Source organism: Dendrobates tinctorius, unplaced genomic scaffold (genome assembly GCF_039654945.1).
Source record: "Dendrobates tinctorius isolate UK_male_01 unplaced genomic scaffold, ASM3965494v1 ptg000086l, whole genome shotgun sequence".
In the NCBI taxonomy this organism is placed as follows: domain Eukaryota; kingdom Metazoa; phylum Chordata; class Amphibia; order Anura; family Dendrobatidae; genus Dendrobates; species Dendrobates tinctorius.
This window is the reverse complement of record NW_027361754.1, coordinates 56,907,501-56,924,067: the sequence shown is the minus strand read 5'-3', so window position 1 is coordinate 56,924,067 and position 16,567 is coordinate 56,907,501. Positions and strand designations below refer to the sequence as shown.

General features: G+C 44.1%; 1 protein-coding gene across 1 annotated transcript in view; it reads left to right on the top strand.

The window, feature by feature from the left end:
• ACAP3 (ArfGAP with coiled-coil, ankyrin repeat and PH domains 3) overlaps positions 1-16,567 on the top strand; it is a 180,630-nt gene that overhangs the window by 49,669 nt on the left and 114,394 nt on the right. The window contains exons 2-3 of the mRNA XM_073585429.1: positions 11,112-11,169; positions 12,131-12,250. Of these exons, the coding sequence (XP_073441530.1) occupies positions 11,112-11,169; positions 12,131-12,250 (178 nt within the window). The remainder of the gene's footprint in view (positions 1-11,111; positions 11,170-12,130; positions 12,251-16,567) is intronic.

The window sequence follows — 16,567 nt, the reverse complement described above, 5'->3', positions numbered from 1 at the left end:
TAATAGAACGAGAGTGAGCGTGGTGGCGGCTGCATAATAGAACGAGAGTGAGCGTGGTGGCGGCTGTATAATAGAACGAGAGTGAGCGTGGTGGCGGCTGCACAATAGAACGAGAGTGAGCTGGGTGACGGCTGTATAATAGAACGAGAGTGAGCTGGGTGACGGCTGTATAATAGAACGAGAGTGAGCGTGGTGGCGGCTGTATAATAGAACGAGAGTGAGCGTGGTGGCGGCTGTATAATAGAACGAGAGTGAGCGTGGTGGTGGCTGTATAATAGAACGAGAGCGAGCGTGGTGACGGTTGTATAATAGAACGAGAGCGAGCGTGGTGACGGTTGTATAATAGAACGAGAGCGAGCGTGGTGGCGGCTGTATAATAGAACGAGAGCGAGCGTGGTGGCCGCTGTATAATAGAACGAGAGTGAGCTGGGTGACGGCTGTATAATAGAACGAGAGTGAGCTGGGTGACGGCTGTATAATAGAACGAGAGTGAGCTGGGTGACGGCTGTATAATAGAACGAGAGTGAGCGTGGTGGCGTCTGTATAATAGAACGAGAGTGAGCGTGGTGGCGGCTGTATAATAGAACGAGAGTGAGCGTGGTGGCGGCTGTATAATAGAACGAGAGTGAGCGTGGTGGTGGCTGTATAATAGAACGAGAGTGAGCGTGGTGGCGGCTGTATAACAGAACGAGAGTGAGCGTGGTGGCGGCTGCATAATAGAACGAGAGTGAGCGTGGTGGCGGCTGCATAATAGAACGAGAGTGAGCGTGGTGGCGGCTGCATAATAGAACGAGAGTGAGCGTGGTGGCGGCTGCATAATAGAACGAGAGTGAGCGTGGTGGCGGCTGCATAATAGAACGAGAGTGAGCGTGGTGGCGGCTGCATAATAGAACGAGAGTGAGCGTGGTGGCGGCTGCATAATAGAACGAGAGTGAGCGTGGTGGCGGCTGCATAATAGAACGAGAGTGAGCGTGGTGGCGGCTGCATAATAGAACGAGAGTGAGCGTGGTGGCGGCTGCATAATAGAACGAGAGTGAGCGTGGTGGCCGCTGTATAATAGAATGACAGTGAGCGTGGTGGCGGCTGTATAATAGAACGAGAGCGAGCGTGGTGGCGGCTGCATAATAGAACGAGAGTGAGCGTGGTGGCGGCTGCATAATAGAACGAGAGTGAGCGTGGTGGCGGCTGTATAATAGAATGACAGTGAGCGTGGTGGCGGCTGTATAATAGAACGAGAGCGAGCGTGGTGGCGGCTGCATAATAGAACGAGAGTGAGCGTGGTGGCCGCTGTATAATAGAACGAGAGTGAGCGTGGTGGCGGCTGTATAATAGAACGACAGTGAGCGTGGTGGCGGCTGCATAATAGAACGAGAGTGAGCGTGGTGGCGGCTGTATAATAGAATGACAGTGAGCGTGGTGGCGGCTGTATAATAGAATGACAGTGAGCGTGGTGGCGGCTGCATAATAGAACGAGAGTGAGCGTGGTGGCGGCTGTATAATAGAATGACAGTGAGCGTGGTGGCGGCTGTATAATAGAACGAGAGTGAGCGTGGTGGCGGCTGTATAATAGAACGAGAGTGAGCGTGGTGGCGGCTGCATAATAGAACGAGAGTGAGCGTGGTGGCGGCTGTATAATAGAACGAGAGTGAGCGTGGTGGCGGCTGTATAATAGAACGAGAGTGAGCGTGGTGGCGGCTGTATAATAGAATGACAGTGAGCGTGGTGGCGGCTGTATAATAGAACGAGAGTGAGCGTGGTGGCGGCTGTATAATAGAACGAGAGTGAGCGTGGTGGCGGCTGCATAATAGAATGACAGTGAGCGTGGTGGCGGCTGTATAATAGAACGAGAGTGAGCTGGGCGGTGGCTGTATAATAGAACGAGAGTGAGCTGGGCGGTGGCTGTATAATAGAACGAGAGTGAGCGTGGTGGCGGCTGTATAATAGAACGAGAGTGAGTGTGGTGGCGGCTGTATAATAGAACGAGAGTGAGCTGGGCGGTGGCTGTATGAAGAATAGAGTGAGCGTAGTGACGGCTGTATGAAAGAGCGAGAGCGATTGCATCTGTGCAGCTCATGTAAACTGCCTGATAAGGGGTTTTATGTAAATAAGGCTTAATCACTGAAACTTACTAATATACACTCACTGGCCACTTTATTAGGTACACCATGCTAGTAAGGGGTTGGACCCCCTTTTGCCTTCAGAACTGCCTCAATTCTTCGTGGCAGAGATTCAACAAGGTGCTGGAAGCATTCCTCAGATTTTGGACCATATTGACATGATGGCATCACACAGTTGGCGCAGATTTGTCGGCTGCACATCCCTGATGCGAATCTCCCGTTCCACCACATCCCAAAGATGCTCTATTGGATTGAGATCTGGTGACTGAGGAGGCCATTTGAGTACAGTAAACTCATTGTCATGTTCAAGAAACCAATCTGAGATGATTCGAGCTTTATGACATGGCGCATTATCCTGCTGAAAGTAGCCATCAGATGTTGGGTACATTGTGGTCATAAAGGGATGGACATGGTCAGCAACAATACTCAGGTAGGCTGTGGCGTTGCAACGATGCTCAATTGGTACCAAGGGGCCCAAAGAGTGCCCAGAAAAAATTCCCCACACCATGACACCACCACCACCAGCCTGAACCGTTGATACAAGGCAGGATGGATCCATGCTTTCATGTTGTTTACGCCAAATTCTGACCCTACCATCCGAATGTCGCAGCAGAAATCGAGACTCATCAGACCAGGCAACGTTTTTCCAATCTTCTACTGTCCAATTTCGATGAGCTTGTGCAAATTGTAGCCTCAGTTTCCTGTTCTTAGCTGAGAGGAGTGGTACCCAGTGTGGTCTTCTGCTGCTGTAGCCCATCTGCCTCAAAGTTCGACGCACTGTGCGTTCAGAGATGCTCTTCTGCCTACCTTGGTTGTAACGGGTGGCAATTTGAGTCACTGTTGCCTTTCTATCAGCTCGAACCAGTCTGCCCATTCTCCTCTGACCTCTGGCATCAACATGGCATTTCCGGCCACAGAACTGCCGCTCACTGGATTTTTTTTCTTTTTCGGACCATTCTCTGTAAACCCTAGAGATGGTTGTGCGTGAAAATCCCAGTAGATCAGCAGTTTCTGAAATTCTCAGACCAGCCCTTCTGGCACCAACAATCATGCCACGTTCAAAGGCACTCAAATCACCTTTCTTCCCCATACTGATGCTCGGTTTGAACTGCAGGAGATTGTCTTGACCATGTCTACATGCCTAAATGCACTGAGTTGCCGCCATGTGATTGGCTGATTAGAAATTAAGTCTTAACACACAGTTGGACAGGTGTACCTAATAAAGTGGCCAGTGAGTGTACATTTCTTTAACTTCATCTTACAAGATAATGTTTGCTGTCAGTGAATGAGAAAGCCCTGACTTTACACCAGGGGGGAAGCATATTATGAAGACTGCTCAGTATCTTTTAGTACCTTGTTCCTCTGTTTTGAGATGTAACAAATATCAGTAGGATGGCGGTGTTACTTTTGGCATCGTAGTTATTGGGAGGATAAGGATTGATTGTGTCCCCCTCACACACAGATACTGTGTATATAGCTTTATTCCAGATGTCTGCTTTTTCCCTCTGCGGAGTGATGGTATTGATCTTGGTGGGTGCCTGACTTCTCAGACTCCATAAACTCATATAAATTCTTCTCACTATTTAGATTTTTAAGATTTTTTCCGTTCCTGGCTTACATCAATATTTAGTTGCTTGTGCTGACTTTTATAAGATGGCTGAAATAAATACCATGAGGTCTAGGAGAGGGTTAAATGTATTTTTTGGCATTGAGGGTTCTTCCCAGTTGATAATCTCTCCCTTGACATCTGCATCTATTGCAGAAATGAGGCCCTGATACTGAAGAGAAGTACTTTCTCGGAAAGGAACTCGACCCAGACAGGCAAAAGTTCAGGGAAAGCTGGCAGAATGACACACCCCAAATTTCTTATGTGGACTAGGATATTCCCAAAATGCTTTGAGAAGGATTCATGACTAACACTGTTCTTTTTACTTTTTAAAATCTGGTCTATCATGTTGTCCAAAAAAACTTATTGAATATCCCCTTCACCCCGAGTCCCGATCAGGGGAATGAGAGGAACAGCAAAATGTCACATACCATGTAAAAGGGGTAGCCGAATATCCTACAAGTACAATGAGTTATAGGAGTTTTCCGGGCGTAAGGTAACTTTGGCAAATCTTGAGTGTGCACTGTGCAAAGTGTCAGGATTCTCTTTAATTGCCGGATCAATCTGCATTCACACGAGAATCTTTTTCGGCATGTGACCGCTAGTAAGTAAAAAAACTGGTGAACTTGTGACCCCCTGCTTCATCTGGCAAATGAGGAGAATCCTGACCGTGTGCATAATGCACATTGTCAGTCTCCGCCAAAGTGCAGTCACATAGAATGACTGCAGAAATTTACTTCAAGCCTGGAAAGCCCCTTTAATAATTGGGAATAGGGGTTTTTCATTTAGCAACCTCATCTATAAATCAGAATGGACATCGGGTACAAAGATAGTCTCCTGCTCTGGATGTCCCAGCTCATTATATGGACAGCCTGGTAAATTCTATAGGAAATGTGCAATACTTCAATTCTCCTACAGCACTCCCGCAGGAGAAATTAATACTTCTCTTTCGGTTTATCTTATAACCTCACATTAGTAGATTCTTTAAATACGTTGTTCAGTACCTCTACTGCTCACCGGGGAGTAACGCTGCCGAGGATACAGCCCTGCACCCAGCAGGCATCACATACACCTCCTAATAATTAGAATAGGACCCATGCCTGATGGTTGTCCTCTCAACTGTTCCACCAGGCGAGCAACAGGACGATGCAGCGCTGTACAACCCCTTTAAGTATTCCTTGCTTACATGTCCTCTTTGCTTCCATGTTTGCAGATTTTTTCTGTCAAGGCAATAAAATTTTGTTTTCCACGCTGGGACGAATCATCTCTAAATGCCTTTAGGTCCTTTTGCAGAACTACTGAAAACCCAGGCCTGTGCGCAAATACAATGAATACAGCAAGATAATGATATTAATTAATGCCTCATGGAGACAGATGGGGGAATATGAAAAGAATTGTAATTAAAGTTCTAGATCTTATTAAAGGCAACAATTCTGCTATGTATAAAGTAGGTCACCGGAGAGCCGCGCTCAACTTCACAGGCTGCAATGTATTTTTGGTTGAAAAGGCAAATGGAGGAAAATACATGAAAATACTCTGGATCTACATGGACTAATCTGATGTGAACCCTGCAATGATCAGGCCGGATAATTACAGTTTTCTGTCGTCCAGGGGAGGGTGCATGTCTCCTGACCTTCAGACTTCTCATATCTCTGATTTGGGGACAGACATTATTTGAAAGACTATTCAACAAATGTCTACCAAAAAGTTAAAAATCTTGTATGTCTTGATTAGCCTGTTGCAGAATATAATTAGCAATTTTGCATTTTTTTAAAAAAATTTTTTTACCTTATTCTGACAATTCAGTTTATTTTAGCTGCTCATTTTCTCCGTAACGTCCATTACAGGGGAAATGTTATATCGCAAGTGGCCATTCAAAGCAACGTGGGCTGAGTGGGATCCTCCAGTTATAGGTAGCCTGTCACCACAAAATGACTGTTCAAACCAGTGTGTAGCTATGTTATCTCTTAAAACGCATGCGATTTCAAACGCATGCATGCGCTTGTTCATAGACTGCAATGTGTTATTTTTGCGCATTCCTTGCGCTAGCGTGCACATGCGTTTTTTGACGCCGTTGGACGGACCCAAAAATGCAACAGGTTGCATCAGGCGCGCCTAGGCGCACAGTACAAAAAACCGCATGCGCACGAAAATGCATAGGTGCGCGTGCAAACGCTAGACCATGCGCCCGCCATATTAAACATAGGGGCGCATGGACGCGTACGATGTGCTGCGCTAAAAAACGCTAATGTGAAACCAGCATAAGATGTACATGTTGCATAGAAATACGCGTCTATATGTAGAACGTGCATCAAATTCCCATACAACTGAATGTACACATAACAGATTTATATGAATGAGCCATACAGTGCACAGTAGTGATATCCTAGATGTCGGGGGGGGGAGGGGTGGGCTAATTGGAGCACTTAGAGAGGAAAATGTTAATAGCCCTACAGCTAAGCTCTGCTGCATCACAAGCAAATTAAGGATTATTGACGTAACCCAAGACGACCTGTGCCGCAGAATTACCGAATTATGGTTTCTATAGATACTGGAGCTATAGCGAACCATTACTATTTGGGCTGAGGACCTGAGTGCTGCATCTGGTGCAGTATCGAACTTTTCCTTAGATGCGCAAGTGGTCGTTTTTGGCTTGAAATGCGCCGCAGCGTTCCATCAGCAAATAGGATAAGTGTTCAGCAAAGGCTGGGCAGATCAATAGGAAATGTGCTGACTGCAGATGTGTTAGCAGCTCTTTGCCTCCAGGGTGATGTTACGTCGGTAGATCCATCTGAATGCTGTCAACTGCCTAAAAAAAAATAAAATAAAAATGTAGAATTTTTTTAATTTTGTTTACTGATGTGTATATGCGCTGTGGTGAGAGAAGCCAAACGCGCTTCTGCACGTATTGCTCGTATGAAAATGGCCCCAGTTGCAAGTGCTGAACTTAGAAAGGAGACAGATCAATAGGGTTAAATACAAAATGATTGAGGACGAGGAAGCCTGTCCTTGCACCGAGCGGGAGGGTGGATGGGGATACATGGTCTTATGCCTGGAATGGGATGGGCAACTGTCCATGTCGAGAATAGAATGTTTGTGGAGGAAACAGGAAAGTTCTCATCCTTCTGTCAGCATCTCTGATCCCTGGCGCAGTGTCATGTTATTGTTTTTCGGAGTTTTGTGTGGCAGCTGGGTGTCGTGAGACCTCTTTTGCCCTTCGATATTGACGTGGAAGCTCGTCGTCTCCTGGACAGCGTCTGATCAATATCACTATACGATTTTATTGCCTGTTTTATGTGTGCAGTACCCGCTCGTATCATTAAGTAGTTACTCGGTGCCAACATATGCCATGCTTGTATGCAGAGAATGTATTCGCTGGCATCACTACTTGTCGGTGGAGCTTGCAATTTTTAAAGGGGCAATTTTTAAATGGCACCCATCATGTCTATAAGCTGTTTGCAGTTTACGCCTTTCACTAAGCAATGAACTGCAATACCGGGTGCAGCCTATGGACAAGCGTGGCACTATTTTGCTGGATAAAGATGGATCTGTATTATAGTCCTGCAAAAAGTGGAATGTTGGATGTACAGTTACTGTAGGTCTATATATTTGGACAGAGACAACATTTTCTAATTTTGGGTCTAGACATTACCACAATGAATTTTAAACAAAACAATTCAGATGCAGTTGAAGTTCATACTTTCAGCTTTCATTTGAGGGTATCCACATTAAAATTGGATTTTAGGAGTTTCAGCTCCTTAACATGTGCCACCCTGTTTTTAAAGGGACCAAAAGTAATTGGACAGATTAAATAATTGTAAATAAAATGTTCATTTCTAGTACTTGGTTGAAAACCCTTTGTTGGCAATGACTGCCTGGTGTCTTGAGCTCATGGACATCACCAGACGCTGTGTTTCCTCCTTTTTGATGCTCTGCCAGGCCTTCACTGCGGTGGTTTTCAGTTGCTGTTTGTTTGTGTGCCTTTCTGTCTGAAGTTTAGACTTTAACAAGTGAAATGCATGCTCAATTGGGTTGAGATCAGGTGACTGACTTGGCCATTCAAGAATATTCCACTTCTTTGCTTTAATAAACTCCTGGGTTGCTTTGGCTTTATGTTTTGGGTCATTGTCCATCTGTAGTATGAAACGACGACCAATCAGTTTGGCTGCATTTGGCTGGATCTGAGCACACAGTATGGCTCTGAATACCTCAGAATTCATTCGGCTGCTTCTGTCCTATGTCACACCATCAATAAACACTAGTGACCCAGTGCCACTGGCAGCCATGCATGCCCAAGCCATCATACTGCCTCCACCGTGTTTTACAGATGATGTGGTATGCTTTGGATCATGAGCTGTACCACGCCTTCGCCATACTTTTCTCTTTCCATCATTCCGGTAGAGGCTGATCTTGGTTTCATCTGTCCAAAGCTGGCTTTTTTAGATGTTTTTTTAGTAAAGTCCAGTCTAGCCGTTTGATTCTTGATGCTTAAGAGTGGCTTGCACCGTGCAGTGAAACCTCTGTATTTACTTTCATGCAGTCTTCTCTTTATGGTAGATTTGGATATTGATTGCCTACCTCCTGGAGAGTGTTGTTCACTTGGTTGGCTGTTGTGAAGGGGTTTCTCTTCACCATGGAGATTATTCTGCGATCATCCACCACTGTTGTCTTCCGTGGGCGCCCAGGTCTTTTTGCATTGATGAGTTCACCAGTGCTTTCTTTCTTTCTCAGGATGTACCAAACTGTAGATTTTGCCACTCCTAATGTTGTAGCAATTTCTCGGATGGGTTTTTTCTGTTTTTGCAGCTTAAGGATGGCTTGTTTTACCTGCATGGAGAGCTCCTTTGACCGCATGTTTCCTTCAGAGCAAAACCTTCCAAATGCAAGCACCACAACTCAAATCAACTCCAAGCCTTTTATCTGCTTAATTGAGAATGACATAACGAAGGGATTGCCCACACCTGTCCATGAAATAGCCTTGGAGTCAATTGTCCAATTACTTTTGGTCCCTTTAAAAACAGGGTGGCACATGTTAAGGAGCTGAATCTCCTAAACCCTTCATCCAATTTTAATGTGGATGCCCTCAAATGAAAGCTGAAAGTCTGAACTTCAACTCCTTCTGAATTGTTTTGTTTAAAATTCATTGTGGTAATGTCTAGAACCAAAATTAGGAAAATGTTGTCTCTGTCCAAATATATAGGCCAAATTAGGCTTAATAAGTCCCTGTCACCCAAGTTGTTCTCCTGACTAAAGCTGGCCTCATTAGCTTAATTGATAACTCAATGTCGGATTACCTTTCATGACGTCACGCAATGATCTATCAAGCTGTGGGGCATTGAAACGACGTTGGGAGGCAAAGGCTGGAAATGTGCTCTGTCACACCCAAAGCACTTAACACCTCATTTGCATATTAATTAACACACTAATTTCTAATGATTGCAGCAACATATGGATGATTTAAAGGTGTCAATGGATTTAGATTTCAAAGACTGGCATATATGCGGTTTTGGGGGGGGGGATAGACTTCTTATATGGTTTTGCTGCCTGATACCCATTTTATATGGCTGTTGTCTTTTCTTCTAGCAATAGGTTTTCTTAATTGGCACTGTTCTGATAAAAGCGGCCATTGCTCACCGCTGCCCTTCTGCCCCAAACGCAGAACCATGTAAGACTAGACATTAGGTGAATAAATTTTGCTTATTACATTGGATAACTTCCAAACCTGTCGCGAGATGCGACACCCAGTGGATGCAGAGATCGTCGGGTATTTGGCGGTGGTCTCCGCTTTGAATATATTGCTGCATTGCATTAGTTTAGGTTGTGAAACGTGTCTTTGTGATTCTAACAAAGACCGGTGAATCTGTCCTTTGTTGGAGTCAGCAGGATGGAGCGCTGCCGACATATGCCAAGTGCTCGGTGTCATCCCGCTACAGATTGCTGAGCGGACAACCCTTTCTAGAACCTCCGTCCAAATGACTATTGTTTTTTTTTTTTTTTTCATGTAATTGTCCCAACTGCTATAGTCATGGTATCGCCAGTCACCCAGCTTTTTTTTTTCTACTCCTGAATGGCAGGCCCGGCTTAGTTATTTCGCAATGAGTGCAGTTGGGATGTATTTCTCCGTACCTAGGTGGACTTGGCAATTGTAAGGCTGGGAAAACTAAGTGAGCCCTCTGCGGAATAAGCAGGTCTTCCAGCTCCACTCCCATCATAGACAGGTATAATTTAAGGTCCATTTTGACCATTGCTGAGTGCCTATGGACCGTATACGGTATAAGCCTATCGATGCTCGTGTACTTGCCTATTTGCACCGGATGACGAGTACTACGGAGTTCATCACATGATCACCGGCATACTTACCAGCACTTGTTCGTTGATTGTTGGCTCATCCAAAAACACCATTTTCGGTTTTTCCGTTGCTTCCACTTTTTGAAGGATCCAGGAGGAGTTTAAAAGTTTACAAATTGTGTGAATTTTAGCAATTTATGCTTTGCTGCATTGGCCAATTTATATATTTTTTTTTCTCAAAACATTAAAATGAAGCCATATTGTTTGGCTAAGGATTAGTGATGAGCGAACGTGCTGGGATAAGGTGTTATCTGAGCATGCTCGGGCTCTAATCAAGTGTCTTCGGCATGCACGAATAGTATGTTGGAGTACCCGCGGCTGCATGTCTCGTGGTTTTTCGACAGCCGCAACACATATAGGGATTGCCTAACAAACCGGTAACTCCTGCATGTGTTGCGGCTCTTGAACAGCCGCGAGACATGCAACTGTGGTGACTCCAACATATTTATCCGAGCACGTTCACTTGTCACTATTAAACATCCTTTTAGCCTCATGTACAGTTAATAACAAATTGACATTTCTGCCATCCGCTGCAGAAAAGCTAATTCAAAAGTGACATCCAATATGGCGGCACTTCCTGGGGCAAAGAAGGCCATGATATCTGAATACAAAAAATGTCAATATTTCTAAGGGCTCTTTCAGACGTCCGTTGTCATCTTGGATTGTAATGCTTGGACTTGCCGCGCGTCTCCTGACCCAGAGCGTCTCCTGACCCCGAGCGTGGCAGCTGTCATGCCTGGGGATGTGAGCCGCTCGACCAGTCCTTGCATTGCAATCCAAGATCAAGCCAAAGATCATTGACATTGGGAAAAACCATAAGTTCCCAATCTGTGATGACTTTTCTAACTTCAGATTTACTAATGTCTGAACGATTATTGTGTTGCGTAATGTAAAACTAGATACTCATGTGAACCCCTTGCCTTTCTTTAGGCTGTATAAATAATTCACCGGGTCATAGAATGAGGGTTGTCCGTTTTAAGATGTGCGTCTTCTCCGAGCAAGCACGTTAACCAGTCTCTTCGTATTTTTTTTCTCTACAGGGCAGCGATAGATGAGGTGGAAACAGATGTTGTAGAAATTGAAGCCAAACTTGACAAGGTGAGGAATCTGGAGCACCTCGGGGGTCACCATTGTCACACACATTCAGACTGTTCCTTTCGCCTTTGCCCTACACCTCCAGCACACGAGTGACTGACCCTCAGCGCAGAGGCAGCATTAACATTGACAGGCAGCCGGGACTCAACATCTGCAAGCAGTGAGCTGGAAACATTCCTGTAAAATGTTTTCCAAAGCGCTGTAGCGCAAGTGAGACATTGTGCTGAGAGAGCATTCCCATCTCCATGTATCCACGTATCTGGATCTGGGCTGACCTACTACCCGTCTGGACGCCAGATGACAAGGAAACTATTCCCATGTCTGCACACAAGACACCCACATTTTATTGTTTCACACACAAACACCGCTAAAGGAAAAGAGTCGTGTCTGTGTGCAAGTAAATCCAGGAAGACTAGTCATTATTTACACTGAGGCACGTTAGGAGCCGGGACTTGCAGAACGTGTAATCGACGCTTTCCAGCCCAAAAAGCAAATACCACTATTATTTATTATATTTGTGATCTAAGTGCCCAAAAGTTTTATTTAATACAAGATTATTAAAGCTTTATACACAAGTTATGGCAAGGACCACTCAAGTGGTACAGATGGCTTAAAAAGGGGCCAACTAAATGGCTTGTTTCAATAACTAAGCCAGCTATGCAAAGGCAGAGAGCGGGGCTGGCTTGACTATTGAAATGAGCCAGTCAGCCAGCCCCCTTTAATCACGGCTCTGCTGATGTGATGTGTCAGCAGAGGAACGTTTTCCTGTCCCGAGCACAATTCGGAAGTGGAGTCCATGCTGATATCTGAAGGTCAAGGTGCCATTGACAAGAAACCCACATGTTTAGTAATTAGTTTAATAGTAAGCGACCTAAAACAATCTTGATATTGTTAGAGAAGGCATGCTAGTTCTGTTTTTTGCTTTGGTCTCACGATCTCTTTTCTATTATTTTTTTTTTTGTAGTTGGTGAAACTATGCAGTGGGATGCTAGAAGCTGGTAAAGCCTACCTTACAACGAATAAGCACTTTGTAAGCGGCATCCGAGACTTGTCCCAACAGTGCAAGAAAGATGAGATGATCTCGGTAGGTTCTGTCATTTCCTGGAAGGATCCCCTCCACCAGTTTTTATATAGAACCATCATATTCCACAGTGCTTTACATCACTGTTCATAGGGCTCACAGTCTAGATTCCCTGTCAGTATGTTTTTGGAGTTTGGGAAGAAACCGGAGAACCCGCAGGAAACCCATGCAAGCATGGGGAGACCATGAGATTTTGAACCCAGGACCCCAGTGCTGCAAGCAGTGAATAAATCAGTACACCCCCTTTTGAAAATTAAGATTTAATTCAATATCTCATTGAACACGAGCAATTTTCAAAAAATATGACAAGACTAGATTTCGTACGTAGAACACTTCACTGTAGGCAACATGCATTTAGAAAAATGTACAGAGCCTACAATGAAACATGGTGGCAGTGTCCTTATGATGGGCTGCATGAGTTGCTGATCAGGGATACATTTCATTGATTGTATCATGAAATTACAGATGTACTGCTCTATACTGAAAGAGAAGATGCTATTACCATCACTCCGTGACCTTGGTAGACGTTCACTTTTCCTTCATGACAATGATCCAAAACACATTTGTTGCATTTCTGAGGTAGAACACGGTGACAATGATTCAGTAGCCAAGTGTCTCCTGATCTGACCCCATCTGAACACCTTTGGGAAATTCTGAAGAGACAAGTTGTCATCACTCTCCATCCATACTCTAACAGAGGTCGTTCTTGAAGAATGAAAAAGAAATACAGTATGTCGCCAACTTGTTCATTCCAGGCCTAGAAGACTTGAATGATGTCCTTTAAAACGATGACGGTCATACAAAGTACTAGATGTAGTAGTTTTTGATTTTGGGTGTATTCATTTTTGCATTAACTAATTAGAGTAAAACTGAAGATTTTGTAATGTACTGTATGTTACAGTGGGTACGGAAAGTATTCAGATCCCTTTAAATTTTTCACTCTTTGTTTCATTGCAGCCATTTGGTGAGTTCATTTTTTCTCATTAATGTACACTCTGCACCCCATATTGACTGAAAAAAACAGAAATGTATACATTTTTGCAAATTTATTAAAAAGAAACTGAAATGTCACATGACCAGAAGTATTCAGACCCTTTGCTCAGACATTCATATTTAAGTCACATGCTGTCCATTTCCTTGTGATCCTCCTTGAGATGGTTCTACTCCTTCATTAGAGTCCAGCTGTGTTTAATTAAACTGATATGACTTGATTTGTAGTAAAGGCACACACCTGTCTATATAAGACCTCACAGCTCACAGTGCATGTCAGACCAAATGAGAATCATGAGGTCAAATGAACTGGCCAAGGAGCTCAGAGACAGAATTGTGGCAAGGCATACATCTGGCCAAGGTTACAAAAGAATTTCTGCAGTACTCAAGGTTCCTAAAGAGCACAGTGGCCTCCAGAATCCTTAAATAGAAGAAGTTTGGGACTACCAGAAGTCTTCCTAGACCTGGCCATCCAGCTAAACTGAGCAATCGTGGGAGAAGAGCCTTGGTGAGAGAGTTAAAGAAGAAGCCCAAGATCACTGTGTCTGAGCTCCACAGATGCAGTAGGGAGATGGGAGAAAGTTCCACAAAGTCAACTATCACTGCATCCCTCCACCAGTTGGGCCTTTATGGCAGAGTGGCCTGTGAGGAGCTTCTCCTCAGTGCCAGACATATGAAAGCCCGCATAGAGTTTGCTAAAAAAAAAACACATGAAGAACTCCCAGACTATGAGAAATAAGATTCTCTGGTCTGATGAGACGAAGATAGAACTTTTTGGTGATAATTCTAAGTGGTTTGTGGGCAGAAAACCAGGCACTGCTCATCACCTGCCCAATACAATCCCAACAGTGAAACATGGTGGTGGTGGCAGCATCATGCTATGGGGGTGTTTTTCAGCTGCAAGGACAGGACAACTGGTTGCAATTGAAGGAAACATGAATGCGGCCAAGTACAGAGATATCCTGGATGAAAACCTCTTCCAGAGGCCGAAGGTTCACATTCCAATAAGACAATGACCCTAAGCCCACAGCTAAAATAACAAAGGAGTGGCTTCAAAACAACTCTGTGACCATTCTTGACTGGCCCAGCCAGAGTCCTGACCTAAACCCAATTGAGCATCTCTAGAGAGACCTGAAAATGCCTGTCTACCAATGTTCACCATCCAATCTGACAGAACTGGAGAGTATCTGCAAAGAAGAATGGCAGAAGATCCCCAAATCCAGGTGTGAAAAACTTGTTGCATCATTCCCAAGAAGACTCATGGCTGTACTAGCTCAAAAGGGGGCTTCTACTCAATACTGTGCAAAGGGTCTGAATAATTATGACCATGTGATATTTCAGTTTTTCTTTTTTAATAAATTTGCTAAAATGTCTACATTTCTGTTTTCATTCAGTCCAGATGGGGTGCAGAGTGTACATTAATGAGAAAAAAAATGAACTTTTTTGAATTTACCAAATGGCTGCAATGAAAGAGAGTGAAAAATTTAAACGGGTCGGAATACTTTCCGAACCTACTGTATATTATTAGCCTTAGGCCGGGGTCACACTGGCGATTAAATCGGATGAATGCAATGCGATAAGAAATCGCATTGCTTTCGTCCCAATGTTATTCTATGGGGCAGCTCCCATCATGCGATTTTTGATCGGATCCGATCCTCGGACCGAGACAATCGCAGCATGCTGCGATTGTCACCGATTTTTGGATCGGATTCGACAATACAAGTCTATGGGGGCGAGAAAAAATGGGACTAAAAACGGACCAGATATGTGACTTGTGATAAAATCGCACCCGGTTTCCTTTAGCAAAAGCCGGCAATTCTTCCAATACAGTAAAATCACAGAGACCGGTTAAATAAAGAATGAATAGATCTAGACACTATATATATATATATATATATATATATATATATATATATATATATATATATATACACACATACATATATATATATACACACATACATATATATATATACACACATACATATATATATATATATATATATATATATATATATGTGTGTGTGTATATATATATATATATATATATATATATATATATGTGTGTGTGTGTATATATATATATACAAAGACTGAGAAATATAGACATTCAGATCCTCCTGGAAACATGGACCAGAGCCGAAGACGAATCTCTGGTGCCCATCGGATACAGGGAAATCTCTGTCCCTGCCCTGAAAAATAAAAACATCAAACAGGGTCGGAGCTCAGGAGGAATACTGATCTGGCATAAAGAGGAGCTCCACCAGTACATCAAACCGGTGAAGAGAGGAGGCAGCCACATATGGATCAGGATCAGCAGCTCCATCCTCACCTCTCAGTCTGATGTCTATCTCTGCGCCACCTATATACCACCGCCAGAGTCACCCTACTTCAATCCAGACTGCTTCGAGATCTTACAAAGAGAAGCCGCCCACTATCAGGGCCTGGGCAAAGTTCTCATCTTTGGAGACCTCAATGCAAGAACAGGGAGAGAAAACGACTTCCTGACCACGGATGGGAACATCTACATATTTGGAGCAGAGAATAACGGCCAAGACTCAGTAGTCACAGAGAGAAACAGCTATGACAGTACAGTCAACAAAAGTGGTAAAAAGCTCCTGAACGTATGCAGAAGTTTAGGACTTCATATTCTTAACGGACGAACCAAAGGAGACTCCTTAGGGAGGTGCACACTAAACTCCCATGTAGGGAGGAGTGTAGTAGATTATGCCATTACAGATATGAACCTGGCAAATATCAGCGCCTTCATAGTCTCCCCACAAACGCACCTGTCAGACCACAACCAACTTCTTCTGTACCTGAAATCTACAGAGAAACCATCCACTCAAAAGCCACAGCAGAGCGGCCTCTTCACCCGGCCTCCATCCTATAAATGGCACAAAACGTCGGCATTAAAGTATAAAGAGGTTCCCAACAGACCTGAAATACAGCGGATGCTCCACCACTTCTACAACTACGAGTACCAGCCTAACCCAAAGGGAGTGAGTCAAGCTGCAAAAGACCTCAACAATATATTCTATGCAATGGCCAGACTGTCCGACCTTAAAAAAGTCAACTACAAGAGACCAAAAGAAAAACAGATCAATGGATGGTTTGACAGAGAATGTAAAGCCGTACGGAAGACCCTGAGAACAGCCTCAAACAAGAAACACAGAGACCCCAACCACCCGGGTCTGAGGGAAGCCTATGAAACCATACAAAGGCAGTACAAAACCATCCTCAGGAGGAAGAAGCAGAGTTACATCTCCACCAAACTTAACCAACTCCAAGACGCCCTCCAAGACAACTCCTTCTGGGAACTATGGAACC